This window comes from Carcharhinus amblyrhynchos, chromosome 2 (genome assembly GCF_965287045.1).
Source record: "Carcharhinus amblyrhynchos chromosome 2, sCarAmb.v2.hapA, whole genome shotgun sequence".
In the NCBI taxonomy this organism is placed as follows: Eukaryota; Metazoa; Chordata; class Chondrichthyes; order Carcharhiniformes; family Carcharhinidae; genus Carcharhinus; species Carcharhinus amblyrhynchos.
Window position 1 is genome coordinate 32,963,751 of NC_137325.1, and position 26,685 is coordinate 32,990,435.

The window sequence follows — 26,685 nt, forward strand, 5'->3', positions numbered from 1 at the left end:
TGCGAGGTGATGCATTTTGGAAGGAATAATGCAGGGAGGAGTTACATGATAAAAGGTAGACCGATTAAGAGTATAGAAATACAGAGGGACCTGGGAGTGCAGGTGCACAAGTCTCTGAAGGTGTCAACACAGAAGGTTGTGAAGAAAGCTTACGGAATGCTAGCCTTTATAGGAAGGGGTATAGAGTATAAGAGCTGGCGTCTAATGCTTCAGTTGTACAGAACATTGGTTAGACCGCATTTGGAGTACTGCATCCAGTTCTGGTCACCTTACTACCGGAAGGACGTGGAGACCCTGGAGAGGGTGCAGAGGAGGTTTACCAGGATGCTCCCTGGTATGGAAGGACTGAGTTACGAGGAAAGATTGGAAAAACTGGGGCTCTTCGCCTTAGAAAGACGGAGATTAAGGGTGGATCTGATAGAGATGTATAAAAAAATGAAGGGAATAGATAGAGTCAAAAGTGGTAGGCTTTTCCCTAAATTGGGGAAAACTATTACGAGATGTCATGATCTAAGGGTGAGGGGGGAGAAGTATAATTTGGATACTAGAGGAAGGTTTTTCACACAGAGGGTTGTGGGGGTATGGAACGCACTACCAAGTAAGGTGGTGGAGGCAGGCACGTTGGACTTGTTTAAGGTTTACTTAGGTAGACACATGAGCAAAACAGGGATGGAGGGTTATAGTAGACGGTATTAAAAAGGGTCAGAGCCTCGGGACCACACTGGAAATGTAATATTACATGTTAATATTTTGTCTGTTTTAATCCACAGGTGTCGGTCCACCTTGTTGTCAAACGAGGGGCATGCACACAGTGGGTCATGCGTGGGCTGCTCTTGGAGGTTTCGAGAGTGGCCTAGTACTTTGTGTCGTTGTGTGTGCTTAATCCTGGACCAGCAGACAGGCACCACAACAGCTCAGTGACTATCACTGCTAGCTGTGCAGACACATGGATTTGGGCCTGTGTCTGTGAGAGTTTGCGCATTCTCCCTGTGGTTACATGGGTTTCCTCCGGGTGCTCCGGTTTCCTTCCACACCCCAAAGATGTGCTCTTAGGCTGATTGGTGTACCAAATTGACCCTACACTATTCTCCCCTGAATCTTGCTACATTAGGGGTACCATTCACATACACATGGGGCGGGGTAGGTGTAGGAAAATGCTTTGTTAAAATGGTGGCGCGGGCTCGTTGGGCCGAAGGGCCTGTTTCCTGTGCTGGGTTGTTCATTGTTCTTTGTTCTTTGATCTGAATTTGGAGGTAACTTCAACTTAGTGTCCATTAGAAATCCACCCCCCACCACATTGAGCAAAGCTGGACAGTGAGAGGATTAACCAAAAGGACAGAGGAGATTTTTCTGAGGTCTATTGTCATTAAAAAAATAACCAAAATGTCTAGGAGGTACTCAAAATTCAGTTCCTTTATATTAATTACCACACTTGCCTGATCTGTCTTTAGGGCTGAGGAAGAGGAGAGACTGGTCGGAGCCTGTTACTGTGCGAAGATTGATGATCTCCTCCAGCATTCAGACTTTGTGATGTTGGTCTTAAATCTGACGCCACAAACCTACAAACTGATTGGGGAAAGAGAGCTTAGTCTAATGAAACCCAATGCCACAGTCATCAATATCGCCCGAGGTAGGAAAACAGCATGTTAACACTTACTTCAAACATTAGTTGTCTGCAAAACTGTTTACACAGTTTACCTCTATATTACGGTGACGTTCCTTTATTGTCATTATTTCTTTTATTTTAGATGATTATGCAACTATACTAACTCTTATGTGACGGATTTCTAATTACAATCATCAAAGGTGAATTATTTTGGACCTGTTCGCAGGATTCCATGTTTTATTCTCCTCTTCACTGGAACAGGGTTGGATCCCAGTGATAGATGCTTTCACTGGCCTCCTGAGAGCATCCAAAACCATAGTCTCTACTGCTCAAGCATTTATGCAAATACTTAATCTAAACCTGCTGAGCCTGTTTCCTTTCGCAGAACCTTTCCTTTCACAGAAATAATAGAGACAAAGAAGGCGCCAAGATGTGTGATCAAAATCTTGATTAATGAAGTAAGTTTTAAGTAGATGGGCCTTATAGGAGGTGAGGGAATTGTAGGGATTTCAAAAGCAAATTCTAGTGATTGGTTCTGGACAGCTAATGACAGATTTTGAGATATAGGAAGATGAAGGGGGCCAATACAGGGTTGTAGGATGTCATAAAAATAAAAAAGGGCAAAGCCATGAAAGGGTGGCATAGTGATTAGCACTGTTGCCTCACAGTGCCAGGGATCCAGGTTCAATTCTGGCCTCAGGTCACTGTCTGTGTATAGTTTGCACATTCTTCCCTTGCCTGGTACCCAACATTTATGCAATTACTGAGGCTGAGCCTGTTTTCTTTCACAGAACCTCCTTTTCTTGATCAGTAAGGGTCAAGAGATAGAGACACCGGCATTGGACTGGTAAAAAGTCTCAACACCAGGTTAAAGTCCAACAGATTTATTTGGTAGCACAACCTTTCAGAGTGTCATTCCTTCTTCTGGTGAGTCATTTGAAGAAGGAACAACACTCCAAAGGTTTATGCTACCAAATAAATCTGTTGGAATTTAACCTGGTGTTGTGAGACTCTTTACAGTAAGGGTCAACCAGGGCTGGGCTCAGCACCTCATACATGACAATGGGACAAGTTACGTGCAACAGCCTCTCCAGATGACAAGGCTAATTCTTGCCTAAGAGAATGGACTAACCATTGGCAAAGGGAAGTTAACAATAGTGCAGTATTGCTGGTATATGAAACATATGGAATTAAAAGCAATGGCATTGAGCTGGCATCTTGCATGTAGAAAAAGCAAAATGAGACAGAAATAATGTGGAGACAAAGAAGGTGCCAAGGGGTGTGATCAAAATCTTGATTAATGAAGTAGGTTTTAAGTGGATGGCCCTTACAGGAGCTGAGGGAATTGGAGGAGTTACAAAAGCAAATCCCGGTTGTTGGGTCTGGACAGCTGATGGCAAATTCTGAGGTACAGCAAGATGAGAAGGCCAATGCAGGGTTGTAGGATGTCATAAAGATAAAGGGCAAAGCCATGAAAGGGCGGCACGGTGGCACAGTGATTAGCACTGCTGCTTTATAGTGCTGGGATCCAGGTTCAATTCTTGCCTTGGGTCACTGTCTGTGTAGAGTTTGCACATTCTCCCCTTGCCTGATACTCTTGAGGGGACCAACACAGGGTTGTAGGATGTCATAAAGATAAAGAAGGATAAAAATCTGAAGTATTATGGATCGGGAGCCAATGTAAGATAGCAAGGATAGGGATGATGGGTGAGTAGGACTTGGTTCAGGATAGAAAAGACTGCAGTGTTTTAGATGAAGTTTAAGGAGAGTGGAGAATTGGAAGTCATCCACAAAACATTGGAATAGTTGAGTCTAGAAGCAACAAAGATCTGCGTAAGTGTTTTCAGCAGAAGATGGGCTGAGGTAGAGGCAGGCGAAGATACAAAGTGGAAAATGGATAGGATATGGAATCAGGAACTCAGGACAGGATCAAATAGGCTGGAAATGTTGTGAACAGTCTAGTTCAAACAGATATCGTGGTGGAATCACTGGCACAAATATGGAATTTACGGTTGGTGCTGAAGGCAATGGTTTCAATCTTCGCATGGTTGAAAAGGAGGAAATTGTCACTTATCCAAGTCTAAATATAGGACAACCAATGGCAGTGGATAATATGGAGGAATTAAGAAAAATAATGGAGAGGTATGACTGGATATAGTCAGCGTATGTGTGGAAGCTGACCCCATGCATACACATGCATGGTAGTTAGCACTGCTGCCTCACAGCACCAGGAACTCGGGTTTGATTTTTGGCTTGGGTCACTGTGCGGAGTCTGCATGTTCTCCATGTGTCTGTGTAGGTCTCCGGCGGGTGCTCATTTCCTCCCACAGTCCTAAAGACCGTTAGGTGCATTGGCCCAGCTGAATTCTCCCCATTGTACCCAAACAGATGCCAGGCGAATAGGGGATTTTCATAGTAACTTCATTGCAGTGTTAATGTAAGCCTACTTGTGACACTAATAAATAAATGTCAAACTATAAAATCTGTGACCTTTCATGATTTTAAAGTCTTGAGTTGTTATAGTTTTGAAATTTTATTGGATTAGTTCATGCTTTTCCTCAAATGTTCTGCCACAATAAAAGTTACAATTCTAAGTACAGACATTTGTTGTTCAATGTCCTTAAGATAAGTATCACGAGCTCTAACCTGGAGCTTCCAGTTGTTTTTACTGTATTTCTCCACAATCAAATGTATCCGTTCCAAAGATAGAAGGCTGGTGAGGTCAGCTGAAAGGGTTAAAAAATCACATGTTTAAAAATCATATCAGCTGCAAGCTGAACTTCAGTCACACAAGGAAATCTATGTGCAAATGACACATTTTGGTTAAAGTAAACCCAGAGAAGGCTGAAGGACTATCTAATCAAATGATGTGCAACTGCACTTCATGTCTGCCCATTAGAACAAGGAACAATGGAAAGGGAGATTGAGATACCATTGGTCAGAGATATAGCTATCATTTCTTGATGATATAAGTTTTAACTGGATGCATGATGTAACCATGATTGGAAAGCAATAACTCCTATTCTGTTATTGGGTATATGCTACTTACTTGTAATCAAAGCTAAGTCTTTAGTTGCCTTTGTATTTCTGAATTTTTCACTCTGAATGCCCTGATTGGACATTCAGAGTCCTGCAGCTAGCTATAGTAAAGATGCTCTTGACGTCACTCTGTTACTTTGTTTGGCTACTTGAGGGGAACAATAGTTTTTAAATACAACAAGAAAACCATCATAACAGCCCCTAACATAAGGTTTAGGAATCAACTTGATTAAGTTAGAATGACCAAGGAGCATTGCCTAAAGAACATAAGAAATAGGAGCAGGAGCAGGCCATCTAGCCCCTCGAGCCTGCCCCGCCATTCAATAAGATCATGGCTGATCTGTCGTGGCTCAGTTCCACTTTCCCGCCCTCTCCCCATAACCCTTAATCCCCTCTCTTATCAAAAACTCATCAACCCGCTTCTTAAAAATATTTAGCGAGGCAGCCTCCACCACTTCAACGGGCAGAGAATTCCAGAGATTCACCACCCTTTGAGTGAATAAGTTCCTCCTCAACTCTGTTCTAAACCGCCTCCCCTTTATCTTGAGGCTGTGCCCCCTAGTCCTACTGTCTTTTTTGAGCGGGAAGAGTCTCTCCACCTCTATCCTATCCATCCCATTCATCATCTTATACGTCTCAATGAGATCTCCCCTCATTCTTGTAAACTCTAACGAGTACAAGCCTAGTTTATTCAGCCTCTCCTCATAGCTCAACCCCCTCAACTCCGGTATCAGCCTAGTAAACCTCCTCTGCACTCCCTCCAAGGCCAAAATATCCTTGCGCAGGTGCGGCGCCCAAAACTGCACACAGTACTCCAGCTGCGGCCTCACCAATGCCCTATACAGCTGCAGCAAGACCTCCCTACTTTTATATTCAATCCCCCTCGCTATGAAGGCCAGCATCCCATTCGCCTTCCTGACCACCTGCTGCACCTGCAAGCTGGGTTTTTGCGACTCATGCACAAGGACCCCGAGGTCCCTCTGCACTGTCGCCTGCTGCAGTTTTTCGCCACGTAAGTAATAGTCCTTCCTACCATTCTTCCTACCAAAGTGGACCACCTCACACTTGCCAACATTAAATTCCATTTGCCATTTCCTGGCCCATTCGCCCAGCCTATCTAGGTCCTTCTGCAGACTCTCCACACCCTCCGCACAATTTGCCTTTCCCCCAATCTTGGTGTCATCAGCAAAGTGCTGCACAAAAGTGATATGGAGTGATAATAAATGTTTTGCATAAAATGCAGCCAATCATTGTGTGTAATGGTGTCATGTACTTCACAAAGATAAAAATAACAGATCTGAATTGGATTATGTGGTGAGACCAAAGGAGTAGAATAAAGAACAAAAGAACAAAGAACAAAGAATAGTACAGCACAGGAAACAAGCCCTTTGGCTCTCCAAGCCTGTGCTGCTCATTGGTCCAACAAGACCATTTGTTTGTATCCCTCCATTCCCAGTCTGCTCATGTGACTATCCAGGTAATCTTAAACGATGCAAGCGTGTCTGCCTCCGCCATCCTACATGGCAGCGCATTCCAGGCCCCCACCACCCTCTGCTAAAAAAAGTCCCTCTGATATGAGTTATACCTTGCCCCTCTCACCTTGAGCCCGTGACCCCTCGTGATCGTCACCTCCGACCTGGGAAAAAGCTTCCCACTGTTCACCCTATCTATACCCTTTATAATTCTGTACACCTCTATTAGGTCTCCCCTCATTCTCCGTCTTTCCAGGAAGAACAACCCCAGTCTACCAAGTAGCTCATAGAAAAGTTTGTGGAAAATATTTGAAAGCAACTAAGGCAAATTTGGTAAAGGTAAAGAAAATCATGATGGATCTGGACAGGGTAGATAGGGATAAAATGTTCCCACTCATGAAAGAATTGACAATGAGAGGGCACCAATTTAAAGTAATAAGTAAAGCCAGAAATAGTAAAAAGACCTTTTCATGCAGCCAGTGGCGAAGATCAGGAATGCTTTGTCTGTGGGTGTGGTAGAGGCAGGCTCAGTTGAAGCAGTCAAGAGAATTAGACTTTTATCTGAAAAAGAAAAATGTACAGGGTTATGGGGGAAGGTGGTGGAATGGAACGAAGTGAACTTCTCATTCGAAGAGCCTGTGCAGACATGCTGGGTCGAATAGCCTCCTTTTGCACTGTAACAGTTCTGTGACTCTGAACTTTGGAGAGTGTTCCAGGGAAATGGCATGGCACCTGAAAGAGCATTTTGACCATGAAGGGACAAGGAATAGAGAAATACTAGAGGAGCAAAAAAGTTCAAGTAGAGACAGGGATGAAGAGGGTTTAGTGATAAGGATGTAATTTTTTTTGCAATAAGAGTAAGGATTTTGAAATTGATTCAAAGAAGCAAGGCAGAACGTGGTAAGAAGTGGGCTTATGTCACAAGTAGGCTTATATTAACACTGCAATGAAGTTACTGTGAAAATCCCCGAGTCTGGTGCCCATTTCAGTACACAGAAGGAGAATTTAGTATAATCAATGCACCCAACCAGCACTTCTTTCAGACTATGGGAGGAAACCAGAGCACCCGGAGGAAACGCATGCAGACACTGGGAGAAATTACAAACTCCACAGACAGTGACCCAAGCCAGAGATCGAACCTGGGTCTCTGGTGCTGTGAAGCAGCAGTGCTCACCACTGTACCAACTGACTAAGGATGCTGATTGTTTCAGTATTCTTCATGAGTTATAATTTAAAGAAGATGGAAGGCTATGGATATAATTTGACTGTTTTAATAAGAAAACTCCTATTTTTTTACAAACAAAATGAAGATGTGGATAGATTGGACATAATTTGATTGTTTTAATAAGAAAATTCCTATTTCTTATAGAAATAGACAATTCTATTTCTAGACAATTAAAATTCAAATTATGTGGTGGTAAAGGCATGGACTAGAGGCAAAACAGTGGAGATGAAAGTGAAGAAGTGAACTTGTTGAGAGAAAAAATGTAAAGAATCTGAGCTCACAATTACAATTCTGTACTACATAAATTAGCCTGAAGAGCAATCAGGAACTTCAATGAACTTAAGAGAAGAGACACATACATTAACATGAACCAAAGCAAATGAATTCAGTTTCAGCTAAATTGAGTTGTAAGGACTTTTGATTCATCCAAGAATTCATGTAGAACAATCATTTGAAGAAGTAAGTAATAACTTGGGAATCAAAAGATAAATTGAATATCATCAGCATTTCTGATCTAATGATTTCACCACTTGGCAGCATATTGTTGACAAAGCGAGCCGGGAAGAATAAAACACATTATAATTATACATTATGTGGGAAGGCAAGACCAAACCATTGGAATATATAAAAGTTGTAAGTTCAAGTCAGACATGAAGACTTGGGTCTAGGTGCCATGTTTCATGTAAGATATTAAATCAGTCTGCTGTGTCAAGTATAAAAAGGTATCATGGACAGTAATGCAAGAAGATCTCAGGAGATCGTGGTTACCTGGATTTAAAAGGTTTTTGAGCTGTAGCATCCTTGAAGAAATTTGACATGATGTGAACGAGATGCAAGACATTTTCCCAATCAACAGACATCTATTTCATGATACATCTTCATGACTGTAGTTGGATTAGTACAACTACAGAACAGTTTTTATTCAAAGATATATAACTACCAGTTTGTGGGTAAGGTTTAACAGATTTACAGCCTATGTTCTACCTTCAGTAGAACGTAGAGTCCAAACTAATTAAGAATGTGTTTTATTCATATCCCAAGGTGGAGTAATTGATCAGGATGCTTTGGTGAAAGCTCTTCAGAACGGGGTTATTAGTGCAGCAGCTCTGGATGTAACTGATCCAGAACCACTTCCAAGGTATGTTGTCATATTCGCTACTTCAAATTGCCAGAAATGATCATCTGAAAAGTTAACAGAATTATAGAAACCCAGCAGATATTTGGTGATAAACTTCATGTGCTTTTTTAAAGGGACCATCCTTTACTGCACTTACCAAATGTCATCCTAACTCCCCATGCTGCAACGTCTACTGCTAAAACCAATAATAAAATTCAGGAGAAAATGATTAAAAATGCGTTGGCTGGTGTTCGTGGGCTTCCAATTCCTGATGAAGTGTTGCCATCATGATGGATATAAACTATACAGATTTAGTACATTGTGGTAATGTGCTGACCTCCTCAACATCAGTTTATTCAAAAGAATGGTAACAGTGAAAAAAAATAAGGTTTTATGTCCCCTCTTCACACAAAACATAAATATTTCATACAAAGGGTTTGCATTGGGATTTTGCTTTACCCTCTTTCTATTACAAAGTCTGTAAAACTCCAGGCCAACTCTCACAACAAGTACCAAGGTCTCACGCAGAGATTATAAGATGAACAGATATACTGGCTTAATGAGAAACAATGGGCTGGATTTTCATCATGGGCCCAAGTCCAACAAAATTGTGGAAGGTCTGAAATGACCATGAATGTAATGTCAGGATGCCTGCATATGGGCTCTCGATGTGCATCTTATTCTGCGCTGCTGTATGTGGCCGCTGCCAGGAATCCTGAACTCACATTTAAAGCAATTTTTAAGGCTGATGAACGCACTTTGCCCAATCAGGATGGAAAATCCAGCGCACAGTTTCAATTATGTCATGTGGCCCAGGGTGAACTTATTATCAGAAGTTGGCCAGTGGTAACTCGTTTGTGAGCAGCTGCCACAGGTTTACTCCATGAATTGGGAAGAAAGCATATTCAAGAGATTTATGAAGACCAATGGCAGCACACTAAGGTCTAAAAAAAACTTGAATCCACAAACTCAACTGGTTGGCAAGATTTTGTTCCCCAAGTCAATTTTATCCTGGAAATCAGTAAAAGCAAGAGATCACATGAACAGAATACATTACAACCACCTTTCCTAAGCAACCTGTTAAGTAAACTTGATAGAAATTACATTTTATTGATTATATTACATAATTGATTAATGAACTTTGCATTTTGGGTGTTGAATTTTTGTGGAGCTGTTGTATTCAATTGCTTTAGAATAATGGTATCGCAGAAAGGTACCATTACATATTTTCATTAAAATTATGGTGTGCAAAATTAAACTGTGATTAAGATGCCTTATTTAAATAAGAACAAAAGCAATTTGCATTCATAAAGTACATGAGGTACAGATTCACCAAACAGCTTCATTATCTAGGATGATCTGCCCATGCTGCCGACTCCCCTCTCTTGCCTCACCACAGATCTCCTCCTCCTGACTGCCATCCTAACCCACTCATCTGTGTCCAGAAATCCAGCTGCACTCCTTGGTGGAATGCCTTGGAGCATTCATGGCAACAGCCACCTCTTCTGGTTACATTACTCATCCTCTGGTTAGGTACCATTCCTGCTGGGAGACCAGGTGAATGGCAGATACAGACAATGTTAGTGCAGAGAGTGATAATCGCAGATCAAGGTGTGAATTGTCTCAAGCCAGGACAGTTAGTAGGATTTTGCAAGCCCAGGCCAAATGGTGGGGGTTGCATGTAGTGTGATATGAACCCAAGATCCCAGTTGAAACTGTCATTGTGTGCAGAATTTGGCTATCAGTTTCTGCTCAGCGATTCTGCATTGTTATGTGTCTTGAAGGCTACCATGGAGAATGGTTACCCGAAGAGCAGAGGCTGAATGCCCTTGACTGCCAAAGTGTTCCCTGACTGTAAGAAAACACTCCTGCCTGGCAGAAAACACTCCTGCCTGGCAATTGTCGCGCAGAGTCCGTTCTTCAGTTGTCATAGCGTCTGCATGGTCTTGCGGATGTACCACGCCTCAGGACATCCTTACCTGCAGCAATGACATCAACAAGTTCCAACCCACAATCAGACTAACCATGGACTACTCTACAGTATTGGTTGCATTCTTGGAAACATGCATCTCCATCAAGGATGGTCACACCAGCGCTTCATTCTACCGCAAGCCCACAGATAATCTCTACTTCTCCAGCTTCCACCCAAAACATGTTAAAGAAGCCATCCCCTACGGACAAGCCCTCCGTATGCACAGGATCTGCTGAGCAAGGAGGAACGCAACAGACATCCACAGATGCTGAAAGACACTGTCATAAGAACGGGATATGATGCTCGACCCTTCAACTGACAGTTCTAACACACCACAGCGAAAAACCACACCAACCTCCTCAGAAGACAAACTCGGGACATGACCAACAGAGTACCCTTCGTCATCCAGTACTTCCTCAGAACAGAGAAACTACAACATCTTCTTCGGAGCCCTCAACATGTCATCAATGAAAACAAACATCTCGCCAAGGCTATCCCTACTACTTGCCTGTGCAAACTCAAACAAACCATTGTTCACAGCAAACTACCCAGTCTTCAGGAGAACAGCAACCATGACACCACACAACCCTGCCACGGCAACGTCTGCAAGACGTGCCAGATCATTCACATGGCTACCACTGTCACAAGTGAGAACACTACCCCCCAGGTACATGGTACATACTCATGTGACTTGGCCAACTTTATCTACCTCATAGGCTGCAGAAAAGAATGTCCTGAGATGTGGTACATTGGCAAGACTGTGCAGAGGCTACATCAGATGAATGGACACAAAGCAACAATTGCCAGGCAGGAGTGTTCCTTCCAGTTGGGAACATTCAAGGGCATTCAGCCTCCGATCTTCAGGTAAGTGTTCTCCAAGGCGGCCTTCGAGACACATGACAATGCACAATTGCCAAGCAGAAACTGATAGGAAAGTTCCGCGCGCATGTGGACGGCCTCAACCAGGATCTTTGGTTCATGTTACACTACATGCAACCCTCACCATTAGGCCTGGTCTTGCAAAATCCTACTTAACTGTCCTAGCTTGAGACAATTCACACCTCTTTAACCTGTGATTATCCCTCTCTCCATTCACACTGTCTATCCCTGTAAAGACTTGATTAGCTGAAAAGACTTGCATTCCAACTATTATCTTGCAATTGTGTCTCTGTCTATATATGCTGTGTTTGTGAAACCTACCTCTCCATTCACCTGATGAAAGAACAGTGCTGTGAAAGTTTGTGATTTCAAATAAGCCTTCCGGACTTTAAACTGATGTAATGAGGCTTCTTACAATGACATTCAAATTAGTGGGTTTGCATAATTATTTGGTTGCCACCCGCTCTGGGAGGGAACCTGATCAGGGCTTGTGGGTGAGGTGGGGTGGGTCAGGTGATTTCCACAAGCTCTCTCGCCCTTTGGGAATCCTGATTTTTTTCAGCCAATGCCCCATTCACCAGGGAAATCGGGATTGTCATCACCATATGAAGAGGTTGGAGAATTGTCCCCTTAGTCATTTTTTTGGGGAAATCCCATCTATTTTTCTGGTGCAAGACATCAAACAGACATATTGAGCTCAAGTTCTGACCCTATGGAGAAGAGGTTGGAGTTCAGTGTGGGAGAGAAAGGCCAGGATAAAAGGGAAGAGACATGCCAGGATGACTCCTTGAAAACATCTCACTTCTGTGGGTTGTTCCCCTGGCTGGGAACAATTTAGACTGCCCACTCCACATAGGCAGGGAGTGAATTAGGACAATTAACGCCCTACCTTGAAAACATTTTGTATTGGCTATGGTAGCTTCCCACCATCAGAGCAGACCCCAATGAGCGAGGAGCCAAATGACAAGAGTTGGAAAGTCCTTGCTGCAATGGTTGTAGGTATGAAACCTCATTTAAAAATCAATCCTGTGAAGGGGTTTTCCTTCATTTCCAATGGTTCTAGCAGCTATGGCATCTTTATTTGTTGATCTCTCCAGAGGCCCAAGGGTGCCTCCATGTTGACATGCTCTTGCAATTGCGTATCTGCTTCAACAGCTCTCCCGATGGGGTACTGACCATCTGGTGCTGCAGGCCCTTAATAAAATAGTAAAAGTGGAGGTGGCTAATTAGGAAAGCATTTCCTGAATATTTGTGCTCGCAGGTGCACAGGCAACATGAGGGAGCTCAAGACCCCAAATGGGCCCAACATCAGGGTTCTGACACCCACAAGGTTCAATCTATTGAATTCAATAACTGCATTTATATAATGTAGTTTGAAGTTTATAAAGACATGGATGAGAATTTCAGCACTGGGTGGACTGATATGGGGATCATTATGGAAATATACAGTCTTTGTGATTGAGCCGCTTTCAGGTTAGATGCTTGTTAGAATGTAACCAATGATAACATTGGATCTGTTGTAGTTCGACTAATGGTAAGAAGCTATAAGGGTCAGCTGACCCAGTAAACCATCTAACCAATGACAAAATGATATGATGATCAGCTGACTCAGTATAAATAAGAACCTGTTGGGAATTATGGAAAGCTTGGAATGGTCCAGGGTGAGGCCTCAAGTGTTGGAATAATGAAGTTTCTTTATTAAATCTTTCTCTTTGATTAATAAGTTGCAGTAAGTTTTGTCATATTTTATTGCCTACACCTGAAGTTCCTTCTGAAGGATTAACAATGCTGAGTGCAAGATTGCTGGAATTACTAATAGAAATAGTTATCCTGAGACAGTCACCAGAAATAGAATTGATTATATGCCAACCATAGCTCAGTAGCAGAACTCTCACCTCCCAATTAATTAGTTATGGATTCAAGTAGGCCCATGCAGCATTGAGGCAATGCTGCATCGTCAGAAGTGCAACCTCTTAAATGAGATTTTAAACCGACGCCCCCATCTGCCTTCTTAGTCAAATTGTTAGCAATATTGTTCAGAAAGCAGAGTACTGAATTCTGCTTTTATTATGCACACTGTAATCCTGCCACCAACCAGAAAGCCACCAGAAAGTTGCACATGTGCAATGCAAACTTCAGTGCATGCGTAACTGGTCCTGATGCCTTTCCAGTCAACAGTTGGAGAGTCAAAAACAGAAAATGCTGGAAAATCATAGCAGGTCTGACAGCACCTGTGGAGAGAAAATAGAGCCAATGTTTCGAGTCAAGATGATCCTTCGTCATATCAGATCAAAACTTAACTCTATTCTTTCTCCACAAATGCTGTCAGACCTGCTGAGATTTTTCAGCATTTTCTGTTTTAGTTTCATAAGAACATAAGAACTAGGTGCAGGAGTATGGCATCTGGCCCCTTGAGCCAGCTCCACCATTCAATAAGATCATGGCTGATCTCTTCATGGATTCAGCTTTACTTATCAGCCTGCTCACCATAACCCTAAATTCCTTTACTGTTCAAAAATGTATCTATCCTTGCCTTAAAAACATTCAATGAAGTAACCTCAACTGCTTCACTGGGCAGGGAATTCCACAGATTCACAACCCTTTGTGTGAAGAAGTTTCTCCTCAACTCAGTCCTACCAAGGAGAGGGGCCATGTTTTTGAGAATGACAGTGTGATACAGGCTGACAGGCTGGATGAGGTAGATGTTCTGAAGGAAGGTGTATTAGCAATTTTGAAAAACCTGAGGATCAATAAGTCCCCTGGGCCAGATAGGATACATCCTAGGATACTTTGGGAGGCAAGGAATGATATTGCAGAGCCTTTGGCTTTGTTCTTTGGGTCCTCACTGTCCACGGGGATAGTGCCAGAGGACTGGAGAGTGGCGAATGTTGTTCCTCTGTTCAAGAAAGGAAATAGGGATGACCCTGGTAATTATAGGCCAGTTAGTCTTATTTCAGTGGTCGGTAAGTTAATGGAAAAGGTCCTGAGGGTTAGGATTTAAGACCACTTGGAAAGATGCAGCTTAATCCGGGATAGTCAGCACTGATTCGTGAAGGGTAAGTCTTGCCTCACAAATTTGATTGAATTCTTTGAGGAAGTAACTAAGAGTCTAGATGAAGGTAGAGCAGTTACTGTCATATACATGGATTTTAGTAAGGCGTTTGATAAGGTTCCCCATGGTAGGCTAATGAAGAAAGTAAGGAGGTGTCAGATAGAGGGAAATTTGGCCGATTGGGTAAGTAACTGGCTATCTCATAGAAGACAGAGGGTGGTGGTGAATGGAGGATTTTCAAACTGGAGACCAGTTACCAGCAGTGTACCACAGGGATCAGTGCTGGGTCCTCTGTTATTGTGATTTTTATCAATGACTTGGAGGAAGGTGTTGAAGAGTGGGTCAGTAAATTTGCTGACGACACCAAGATTGGTGGAGTAGTGGATGAGGTGGAGGGCTCTTGTATGCTGCAAAGAGACATTGATAGGATGCAAAGCTGGGCCAAAAAGTGGCAGATGGAGTTTAACCCTGATAAGTGCGAGGTGATTCATTTTGGTAGGACAAATATGAATGCTGATTTTTGGATCAATGGCAGGGTTCTGAGGAATGTGGAGGAATAGAGAGATCTTGGGGTTCATATCCACAGATCTCTGAAGGTTGCCACTCAAGTGGATAGAGCCATGAAGAAGGCCCACAGTGTGTTAGCGTTTATTAACAGGGGATTTGAGTTTAAAAGCCGTGGGATTATGCTGCAACTGTACAGGACCTTGGTGAGACCATGTTTGGAATATCGTGTTCAGTTCTGGTCATCTCACTATAAGAAGGATGTGGAAGCATTGGACCGAGTGCAGAGGAGATTTACCAGGATGCTGCCTGGTTTGGAGGTAGGTCTTATGAGGAAAGGTTGAGGCAGCTAGGGCTTTTCTCTTTAGAGCAGAGGAGGATGAGAGGCGACTTAATAGAGGTTTATAAGACGATGAGGGGGAGAGATAGAGTGGATGCTCTGAGACAATTTCCTCAGGTGGATGTAGCTGTTACCAGGGGGCATAACTATAAGGTTCATGGTGGGAGATATAGGAGGGATGTCCGAGGTAGGTTCTGTACTCAGAGAGTGGTTGGGGTGTGGAATGGACTGCCTGCTGTGATAGTGGAGTCGGACACTTTAGGAACTTTCAAGCAGTTATTGGATAGGCACATGGAGCACACCAGAATGATATGGAGTGGGATAGCTTAATCTTGGTTTCGGATAAAGCTCAGCACAACATCGAGGGCCAAAGGGCCTGTATTGTTCCGTGTTCTAAATCTGCTCCCCTTATTTTGAGGCTATGCCCCCTAGTTCTAGTTTCCCTGCTTCTATTTTATCAATTCCCTTCATAATATGTTTCTATAAGATCTCCCCTCATTCTTCTGAATTCCAATGAATATAGCCCCAGTTTACTCAGTCTCTCCTCATAAGCCAAACCTCCCACTCCAGAATCAACTAGCAAATCTTCTCTGCACCCCCTCCAGTGCCAGTATACCCTTTCTCAAGTAAGATCAAAACTGTACACAGTTATCCAGGTGTAGCCTCACCAGCACCTTATAGAGCTGCAACATAACCTCACTGTTTTTAATCTCCATCCCTCTAGCAATGAAGGACAAAATTCCATTTGCCTTTTTAATTACCTGCTGCACCTGCAAACCAACTCCTTGAGATTCTTGCACAAGGACACCCAGGTCCCTCTGCGCAGCAGCATGCTGCAATTTTTTACCATTTAAATAATAGTCCATTTTGCTATTATTCCTACCAAAACGGATGACCTCACATTTACCAGCATTATACTTCATCTGCCAGACCCTTGTCCGCTCACTTAGACTATCTATATCCCTTTGCAGACTTTCAACATCCTCTGCACATTGCTCTGCCATTCGTCTTAGTGTCATCTGTGAATTTTGAGACACTACGGTGATTTGCAACTCCAAATCATCTATGTAAATCATAAACAACGCACACCATTAGTCACTGATCGCCAAGCAGAAAAAACATCCATTTACTCCCACTCTTTGCTTTCTGTTAGTTAACCAATCCTCTATCTATGGTAATACATTACCTGTAACACCATGCACCTTTATCATATGCAGCAATCTTTGGTGCGGCACCTTGTCAAATGCCTTCTGGAAATCCCGTACACCACATCCACACAGTCCCCATTGTCCACTGCACATGTAATGTTCTCAAAGAATTCCACCAAATTAATCAAACATGACCTGCCCTTCGTGAACCTATGCTGCATCTTACCAATGGGACAATTTATATCCAGGTGTCTGGTTATTTCTTCCGTGATGATAGATCCAAGCAGCTTCCCTACTACAGAAGTTAAGCTAACCGGCCTATAGGAATCCACAGCCTTTTGTCTGCCTCCATTTTTAAACAGTGGTGTCACATTTGCTGTTTTCCAATCTGCAGGTACCATCCCAGAGTCCAGTGAATTTTGGTAAATTACCACTAATGCATTTGCTATTTCCTCCACCATCTCTTAGTACCCTGGGATGCATTCCATCAGGGCCAGGAGACTTGTCTACCTTTAGCCCCCATTAGCTTGCCCAACCCAACACTACTTCTTTTGTGATAATGATAGTTTCTAGGTCTTCACCTGCCATAGCCTTCCTGTCATCAATTTTTGGCATGTTGTTTGTGTCTTCCACCGTGAAGACTGACACAAAATACCTGTTCAATGTCTCAGCCATTTTCTCATTTCCAATTATTACTTCCCCTTCTCATCCTCTAAAGGACCAATGTTTAATTTGGCCACTCTTTTTCGTTTTATATATTTGTAGAAATTTTTGCTATCGGTTCTGAGCAAGTTTACTTTCATAATCCATCTTACTTTTCTTTATAGCTTTTCTTGTGGCTTTCTATTGAGCTTTAAAGATTTCTGAATCCTCTAGTTTCCCACTAATCTTTGCCACTTTGCATGCATTTTCTTTCAATTCGATACCCTCCTTTATTTCCTTAGATATCCATGGTTGATTACTGTTGATTATAGGTGGCATGGTAGCTCCACGGTCCTGGGTTCGATTCCCAGCTTGGGTCACTGTCTGTGTGGAGTTTGCACATTCTCCTTGTGTCTGCGTGGGTTTCCTCTGGGTACTCTGGTTTCCTCCCACAGTCCAAAGATGTGCGGGTTAGTTTGATAACCAAACTTTCTTCAACTTCCATATTCTCATAACTGATGCCCTCCATACCAGACAACATCCCGGTAAATCTTTTCTACACCCTCTCCAAAGCGTAACATCCTTTTGGTAGTGTTGTGACCAGGATTGAACACTATATTCCAAATGCGGCCTAGCTAGGATTTGATAAACCTACAACATGACTTGCCAATTTTTGAACTCAATGCCCCGGCCGATGAAGGCAAGCATGCCGTATGCCTTCTTGACTACCTTCTCCACTGCATTGCCTCTGAGAGGCTGAGGGATTTGGGGTTGTTTTCGCTGGAAAGAAGGCGGCTAAGAGGGGATCTTATTGAAACATATAAGATGATTAGAGGTTTAGATAGGGTGGATAGTGATAGCCTTTTTCCTCTGATGGAGAAATCTAGCACGAGGGGGCATGGCTTTAAATTAAGGGGGGGTAGTTATAGGACGGATGTCAGGGGTAGGTTCTTTACCCAGAGGGTGGTGAGGGATTGGAATGCCCTGCCTGCTGCAGTTGTAAATGCGCCTAGTTTGGGGGCGTTTAAGAGATCCGTGGATAGGTTTATGGACGAAAAGGGATTGGTTTAGGTTAGTGGGTCATTGTTTTTTAACTGGTCGGCGCAACATCGTGGGCCGAAGGGCCTGTTCTGCGCTGTAATGTTCTATGTTCTATTACCCCTTAGCGTCCAGGGATGTGTACATTAGAGGGATTAATGGGTGGGATATGGGGGTAGGGACTGGGTGGGATTGTGTTTGGTGCAGACTCGAAGGGCCTCTTTCTGCACTGTAGGGTTCTATGATTATCTTTTTGTCGGTAAGAAGTCTGACAACACCAGGTTTAAGTCCAACCGATTTATTTGATAGTAAACTCGCAAGCTTCAGGGTTTGCTCCTTCATCAGGTGAAGGGGCACATCTATATTTTAAATTCAACTATCCATCTATATTTTAAATTCAACCATACTGTGATCATTTCTTCTGAAAGGATTCCTAATTGTAAGATCATTAATTATTCTGTCTCCTTTTTTTTGTTTGTTTTTATTCCAATTCAATCCGATCAAGTCCAATTCAGAATCTCAACAAGTTGAGACATTCCCGATCCAAGCTGACAAGACAAGTCTTTCACCTCCTGTCTTGGGCGTGATCTACATGATCCAAGCTGATTGGAGTAGGTATAGCTCCTCTTCCAAGGCTTGATCTCATTTGCATCTTAGCCAAAACGCCGAGATGCCGCTTTAAAAAATTGCTTCAAATGAAGCTGAAATGTAACCCAATGACTTCAACCAAGCGCAGCATGTTGATACTACACTTGGTCTTAGCCATAACTTGCTTTCTCATAAGTACCATTAAATACTGTTCAAGGAAGCTATCGTGGATACATTCTATGAACTCCTTCTCAAGGCTGCCTTAACCTTGGTTTTACCAATTGATATATAGCTTAAAATCCCCCATGATAATTGCTGTACCATTTTTACATGCATCAGTTATTTCTTTGTTTATTTCTCACTCCATCATGATGTTATTATTTGGTGGCCTAAAAACTATGCCTATCAGTGACTTTTTCTCACAGAATCATAGAAACCCTACAGTGCAGAAAGAGGCCATTCGGCTCATCGAGTTTGCACCGACCACAATCCCACCCAGGCCCTACCCCCATATCCCTACATATTTTACCCACTAATCACTCTAACCTACGCATCTCAGGGCACTAAAGGGCAATTTTTAGCATGGCCAATCAACCTAACCCGCACATCTTTGGATTGTGGGAGGAAACCAGAGCACCCGGAGGAAACCCACCTACTTACTCTTTCTAATTTCCACTCAAATGGGTTCAACCGTTTTTTCCATAGAACCAATATCATCTCTTAGTACTGCCCTGATGTCATCCTTAAATATCAGAGCTACACCACGTCCCTTGCCTGCCTGACTCTTCCTCTGAACAGTCTGATGCCCTTGGATATTTAACCAGATTCCAGATTCGGATTCCAGCATCCACAGAATTTTGCTTTTAACAATAAAAGAGTGTTATGCAAGTCCCAATTCCTGCACAACTCAGCTAGTTCATTTGGGCTCTTAATCCTTGAGGCATAATTTTGAGCCCACAAGGGGTGGTGATTTTTAATTCATTATTTTTTTTTTATTCAAGACATTGCACAATTGTGGTGAATAAAGGCCTTTGTCACAGGTTGGTGAATTATAAAGAGTGAACAGGGAGTGCCCAACTCCCAAAGAATACATTCAATTGTAGAAAACTGTAAACATTAGTTTGCAGCTCTAAATTTAAGTTTTGCAAATGATAAATTAAGCACAGCTGGCATAAGACACCAGCTGTGCTTAAAAGCATCTCTCATTTCCTGCAACTGATACAGCCTCAGCACATAGGGTGCTCCCCTACTGTTGCAGAATGGCAGCCTTTCATGAATCTTGCGCATCACCTGGCCTTGAATTCTAGATCACAACCTTCCTTTGCTTTTCCGTGGTGGTAGAGTTGGATGGCTCCAAAGGTGATAATTTGATGTTCATTAACACATTCTGCTAGTTTTTTCTCCAATTTAAGCCATTTGCTCAATCTTCCTCTGCCAATGCATTTATGCTTTAGCATTTTTTCCAGTTAATTAGATATCTTTCTCCAGTTTCTAATACTTTCTCAAAAATGTAATTGTGCAACAGCAAGAGGATTTAGTTTTCTTGGCAAATGCTACAAATTTTGTTTTAAATTGAGTCGCATACTTGTTATTCATTTTTGAAGGCATCAAGATAGATGACATGGAGATGATAGAACACAATCTTGTTGAATGGCAGGAAGGTTGCTCCTAAAATTGGTCTAAAGCTTCCTGCATGTATCTTCAATGAGCCTTGATAATTAATAATCTCAAATTCTACTCTTCCTTGATTCATTTCATGCAGCAAAATTCGTCCAGTTTTTCTCATAATAATGGACAAAGTGCAGGTCTGAAATTTCTCACCATGAAGAGTTTTGCATTTGGATATATCTGTCAGCTTTAATTTTGCGCCAAGCAACATGCAAAGTGGAAGCACTGAGAATCATGTATTCTCACAGCCAGTCATCTTTACAAGTGCTGTTTCTTCGCCAGTTTTTGCACCGGTCTTTTTTTGCTGACATGTCAAAGTTCACTGGTGCTTTATCCATATTTCTAATGCAGGCTGATTGACACAAATTCTGAAAATCTAGGGTTTATTTTTGTACGTGGTATATGAAAGACTCTTTTTTTTTTGGCCAAAAGTCATGGAGTTGATTTTTACACGATTGACTTTTATGTGAATATATATGGTAAAGGTACATTCCTAACTTGCTCTGAAACTCTCATTAACACTATATACTGTATCAATAATAATAATTCAGTGCAAAAATACATGGTCATAAGAATACTAAACGCTTTTTAAAAATCAGTTAAATGCATGCTGCAAATTTATATGCCAGACCTCCACAAACCCTATCAGGTCCCCACTAATGTTCCATTTAAAATTTAGTTGTGTCTGACAAGTTTTTCAGTGCCTTGGCACCTTTAATTATTTCTGTGCAGCACAAAATGTTCCTGCTTAGTATTTTCCAGGCTAATTTGCTTTGTGGGAACATTGATCCCCAGCCTCTTGCTGATTTGCATGGTGTATAAAAATGGCTACTGTCCTAAAATCTTTATTTACATATGACATTAGAGGTCACATAACCATGGCAAGCGTCGACATACTAATCTAGTTATCCAAATAGCCCCCTTTTCAGACAAAAAAATCCCAGAAATATTGGTGTAGAAGATTATATCATCAGAACACATGTGACAGAGACAGAGGCACTGGGAGAATGGAACGGAGTCCTTACTGGAAATAGAGTGTGAGGAAATGTAGTCACGATAGTTGTGAACGTCAGTGAGCTTATAGGGAATACAAGTTGACAGCTGATCACTAGAGAAACCAATGAAAGAAAGATAAGAGTGTGAGGTGGACTGATGCCCATTAGAAAACTTCTTCAACTTTGCTTCCAACTTCCAGCCTTCTTTCAGTTTTACAAAGTTGAAGAAGTTTTCCAATTCAGGGCATCAAACAGTCATCTAGAAAACCAGCTGAGGGAGGGGACCTGAGTATGACTGGAACAAGGAATTCTCAAAATGTCTCATAAAAAGACAGGCATATCTAGCACTTATAGTAACCCTTTTTGGAGGAAGTAATTTGAATTAAAAGAGAAATTGTTCACTGAAAAAAAAGTTCAACCAGGTGTGTGTGTGTGTCTGTGTGTGTGTGTGTGCAGGGTGGCGGGCAGTGAAATCTGGTTGGGTGTCCGTTCAAGAAAGAAGCGGGGAACCCTCAGACCATGTTGGTTGATGAAAAAGAGACAATAGGGCCAAGAAATTGGAAGCTTTTAAAGTGACCAAGGACATCAGAAGAACATGGATATAAATTTTATCCAAGGGGTGAAAAAATGGAGTCGAGGAAGGAAGAAATCCTGCTTATGAATCTTGAGAAGGAGGTAAAAACTATTTCCGTGGCGTTGAGGAACTATGAGTTGAGAAGCAGTCCAGACAAGGTTACCACAGGAGATGATACAGAAACTATTCTGGGAACAAAAACTTGAAACTCGGTGGTGGAGTCATGGATCAAGGGAGGTAAGGGGAAGGGTCAGAGTTGACTAGAAACTGAGCTGGACCAGGCATTTAAACACTGTGGCTATAAGAACAGGTCAGAGGCTGGGAGTTGCAGCGAGTAATTCACCTCCTGACTCACCAGAGTCTGTCCACTGTCTACAAGGCACAAGGGAGGGAATGAATCAGAGAAAGGTAAAAGTTTGAAAAAGGGGGAAAGGGGAAGCAAAGGGGAAGAAAAGAAATGGAAAATTGTGTGGATGAGTGCAGGTCCAACAACATTCAAGAAGCTCAACATGATCTAGGACAAAGCTACTTGCTTGATTGGCACCCCAGCCATTACTTTCAACATCAACTCCCTTCACCACTGATGCACAATGTCTGCAGTGTGTATATCTACAAGGTTTCTTCGACAATAACATCCAAACCTGTAACCTCTACCACCTAGAAGGACAAGAGCAGCAGATGCATAGGAATGTCACAACTTGCAAGTTCCTCTCTAAACCACAGACCATCCTGACTTTAAATATATTGCCATTCCTTCACTGTTACTGCATCAAAATCCAGGAATTCCTTCGTAGCAGCACCTATACCAATGGACTACAAAGGTTCAAGACAGTTTACCAATACCTATTCAAGGGCAATTAGGGATGGGCAATAAATATTGGCCTAGCCAGCAACACCCATATCTCATGAAAGATCTTTTAAAGGCATTCAGAATCTGCAAGAAAGGTCACTTGACAACATCAGCACCCACCACTCCTCCCCCCACAAACTTTCAACAGGTTTAATAAGAATGTCAGATGTCAGGATACAATGCAGCAAGTTCAGAGCAAGACTGCACTGAATGAAGGGAACAAAAACATTGAGATGGCTCATACTACTCCAGTTGTTTTCACTAGAAAGGTCAAGGTAGGCTGAGAGGCCAGAGGGAGAGGTCCCTAGGTGAAGGGAGAACACTGGGGATGGGTGAAAGAATCTACTGAGCCACAGAAATGGGCATGGAAGCAAAGAGCTCAATATCATGGCAATGCTAAAATTCATTAAGGCACGCTCTCCTTTTCATTGGGGAGGCCAAATGTAGTTAATTGAACCCAGGTCCCTGGTGCTGTGAGGCATAGTGTTCACCACTTTGCCACCCTGAGGTTCAACAATTTTAGATCATAAACTCTTGTTTCCTATTTTGTTTCCTTTTCCTCATATTGCCACGTTCAGACAGTGGGATAACTGCTCCTGCCACGTCTTTTGTTTCTTTTCTTACCCTATCAACTATCCCTTTTGGCCCAAGAAAACTAACTTTTCTGTCATTCAATCACTCCTGCCTTCCACCTTCTTTTTGTCCTTAATAAAAGCAAATTACTGTCGATGCTGGAATCTGAAACCAAAAGAGAAAATGCTGGAAAATCTCAGCAGGTTTGACAGCATCTGTAAGGAGAGATAAGAACTGGTGTTTCAAGTCCAGATGACCCTTTGTCAAAGCTAAAAGGCTTTTTGTCTGAAAAGGGGGATATTTGGATAATTAGATTAGTATGTCGACGCTTGCCATGGTTACGTGACCTCTAATGTCATATGTAAATAAAGATTTTAGGACAGTAGCCATTTTTATACACCATGCAAATCAGCAAGAGGCTGGGGATCAATGTTCCCACAAAGCAAATTAGCCTGGAAAATACTAAGAAGGAACATTTTGTGCTGCACAGAAATAATTAAAGGTGCCAAGGCACTGAAAAACTTGTCAGACACAACTAAATTTTAAATGGAACATTAGTGGGGACCTGATAGGGTTTGTGGAGATCTGGCATATAAATTTGCAGCGTGCATTTAACTGATTTTTAAAAAGCGTTTAGTGTTCTTATGACCATGTATTTTTGCACTGAATTATTATTGATACTGATTTAAACTGCAGGTGAGGAAATGAAAGATGAGTCATAGCCACAGAAACCAGAGAAAAAGGCTGCTAAAGGCTGTCCTTACAGAGAATACAGGGCATGAATAGCCAAATGGCAGCGAAGCTGAAATCAGAGAGTAAGCTGTGACAGATGAAGATGTGGGGGGAGGGGGTGGGAATGGGCCAGAGAGAGGTAAAATTTTGAAAAAGGGGGAAAGGGGAAGCAAAGGGAGAAAAGGTAAGGGAGATAAAGTAGGGAGAAACAGTAGGGAGGGAAAAAAATGAAGAAAGACAATAAAGAAATAAAAAGTAGAGAACAGTAAAACAATAAATAAAATGAAAACAAAGGAGTCAAAGTGGGATACAGCTGATCGTCTGAAGTTGTTGAACTCAATGTTGAGACCGAAAGGCTGTAAAATGCCTAGCCAGAAGATGAGATGCTGTTCCTCCAGTTTATGTTGAGCTTCGCTGGAACATTGCAGCAGGCCAAGAATAGACATATGGGCATGGCAGCAGAATTGTGAGTTAAAATGGCAAGCAACAGGAAGGTCAGGGTCCTGATTGCGCACAGAGCAAAGGTGCTCAGCAAAGTGATCATTCAGTCTACGCTTGGTCTCTCCAACATAGAGGAGACCACATTGGGATCAGTGAATGCAATACACCAAATTGAAACGGGAGCAAGTGAAATGCCGCTTAACCTGGAATGTGTGTTTTGGACATTGGATAATAAACATTGAAGAGGTAAAGGGAAGGTGCTATGAGTGACGGGAAAGGTGTTGGATATAGTGGAAGAGTGGACTAGGTTATCCCGGAGCAAATGGTCTCTGTGGAATGCTGACAGAGAGAGTGAAGGAAAGATGAGTTTGATGGTGGCATCATGCTGGAGTTGGCTAAAGCGGCTGAGGATTGTGCTTTGCATGCGAAGGCTGGTGAGGTGAAATGTGAGGACAAGGGACACTCTATCCTTGTTCTGGGAGGGAGAGGAGGTGGTGAGGGTCGTGGCATGGGAGATAGACCGCACTCTGTTCAGGGCCCTGTCAACAACTGTAGATGGGAATCCACAGTTGAGGAAAAAGGAGCACACATTAGAAGCACCACTTTGGAAAGTGGCATTATCAGAACAAATGCAGTGGAGGTGAAGGAGCTGAGAGAAAGGATGGATTCATACAGGATGTAGGGTGCAAAAAGCTGTAGTCCAGATAGCCGTGGGATTCAGTGGGCTTGTAATGGATATTGGTGGATAGTCTATTGTTGGAAATGGAGACAGCCCACTGACTCCCACATTATCTGGACATACCTCTTCGCACTTTACAAGCCCACTGACTCCCATAGCTATATGGACTACAGCTCTTCACACCCTACAAGCCCACTGGCTCCCACAGCTATCTGGACTCTTCGCACCCTACATCTTTCTGTCTCTATTTCCGGCAATAGACTATCTACCAATATCCATTACAAGCCCACTGACTCCCACAGCTATCTGGATTACAACTCTTTGCACCCTACATCCGGTAGGAATCCATCCCTTTCTCTCAGCTCCTTCACCTCCACTGCATTCGTTCCGATGATGTCACTTTCCAAAGTGGTGCTTCTAATATGTGCTCCTTTTTCCTTAACCATGGATTCCCATCTACAGTTGTTGATAGGGCCCTCAACAGCGTTCAGTCCATCTCCCATGCCACCACCTTCACCATCTCCCCTTCCCCCAGAACAAGGAGAGTCGCCCTTGCTCTTACATTTCACCCCACCACCCTCCGCGTGCAAAGCATTATCCTCCACCATTTTCATAACTCCAGCGTGATGCCAACATCAAACACATCTTCCCTTCACTCCCTCTCTCAGCATTCCACAGAGACTGTTCCCTCTGGGATAACCTTGTCCCCTCCTCCACTATACCTAACACGTCTCCTGTCACTCATGACACCTTCCCATACAATCGCAGGTGTAAGACCTGCCTCTTTACCTCTTCCATGCTCACCATCCAAGGTCCAAAACACTCATTCCAGGTTAAGCAGCATCTCACTTGCACCTCTTTTAATTTGGTGTATTGCATTTGCTACTCCCAATTTGGTCTCCTCTATATTGGAGAAACCATGCGTAGACTGGGCGATCACTTAGTTGAGCACCATTGCTCTGTGTGCAATCAGGACCCTGACCTTCCTGTTGCTTGCCATTTTAACACACGATCCTGCTCCCATGCCCATATGTCTATTCTTGGCATGCTGCAATATTCTGGTGAAGCTCAATGTAAACTGAAGGAACAGCATCTCATCTTTCGGCTAGGTACTTTACAAAACCCTTCCGGTGTCAACATCAAATTCAACAACTTCAGATGATCAGCTCTAACCCACGGTGACCCTTCTGTTTTCATTTTATTGACCATTCTCCACCTTTTATTTCTTTGTTGTCTTTCTTCCTCCCATTCTTTCCACCTACTTTATTCCCTTTCTTTACCTTTTCTCTCTTCTGCTTCCCCTTTCAAAATTTTACCTCCCTCCCCAATTTTCATTTGTCACAGCTTACCCTCTGATTTCAGCTTCTCTGCCATTTGGCCAATCACACCTTGTGTTCTCTATGGATTGCCATTAGCAGCCTTTTCCCCTGGCTATGACTCATCTTCCAATCCTTCCCCCTGCAGTATAAATATCTCCCACTTTCTATGCCTTTTAGCTTTGACAAAGGGTCATCTCGACTCAAAATGTCAGCTCTTTTCTCTCCTTACAGA

The 26,685-nt window shown here is 42.6% G+C and overlaps 1 protein-coding gene across 2 annotated transcripts in view; it reads left to right on the top strand.

The window, feature by feature from the left end:
• Positions 1-9,678, top strand: part of LOC145353449 (putative 2-ketogluconate reductase) — a 70,805-nt gene extending 61,127 nt beyond the window's left edge. For both annotated transcript variants that reach the window (XM_080204235.1, XM_080204244.1), the window contains exons 4-6: positions 1,452-1,630; positions 8,384-8,480; positions 8,594-9,678. In XM_080204235.1, the coding sequence (XP_080060361.1) occupies positions 1,452-1,630; positions 8,384-8,480; positions 8,594-8,750 (433 nt within the window). In that variant the 3' untranslated portion in view covers positions 8,751-9,678. The remainder of the gene's footprint in view (positions 1-1,451; positions 1,631-8,383; positions 8,481-8,593) is intronic.
• Positions 9,679-26,685: the final 17,007 nt, after the last annotated feature.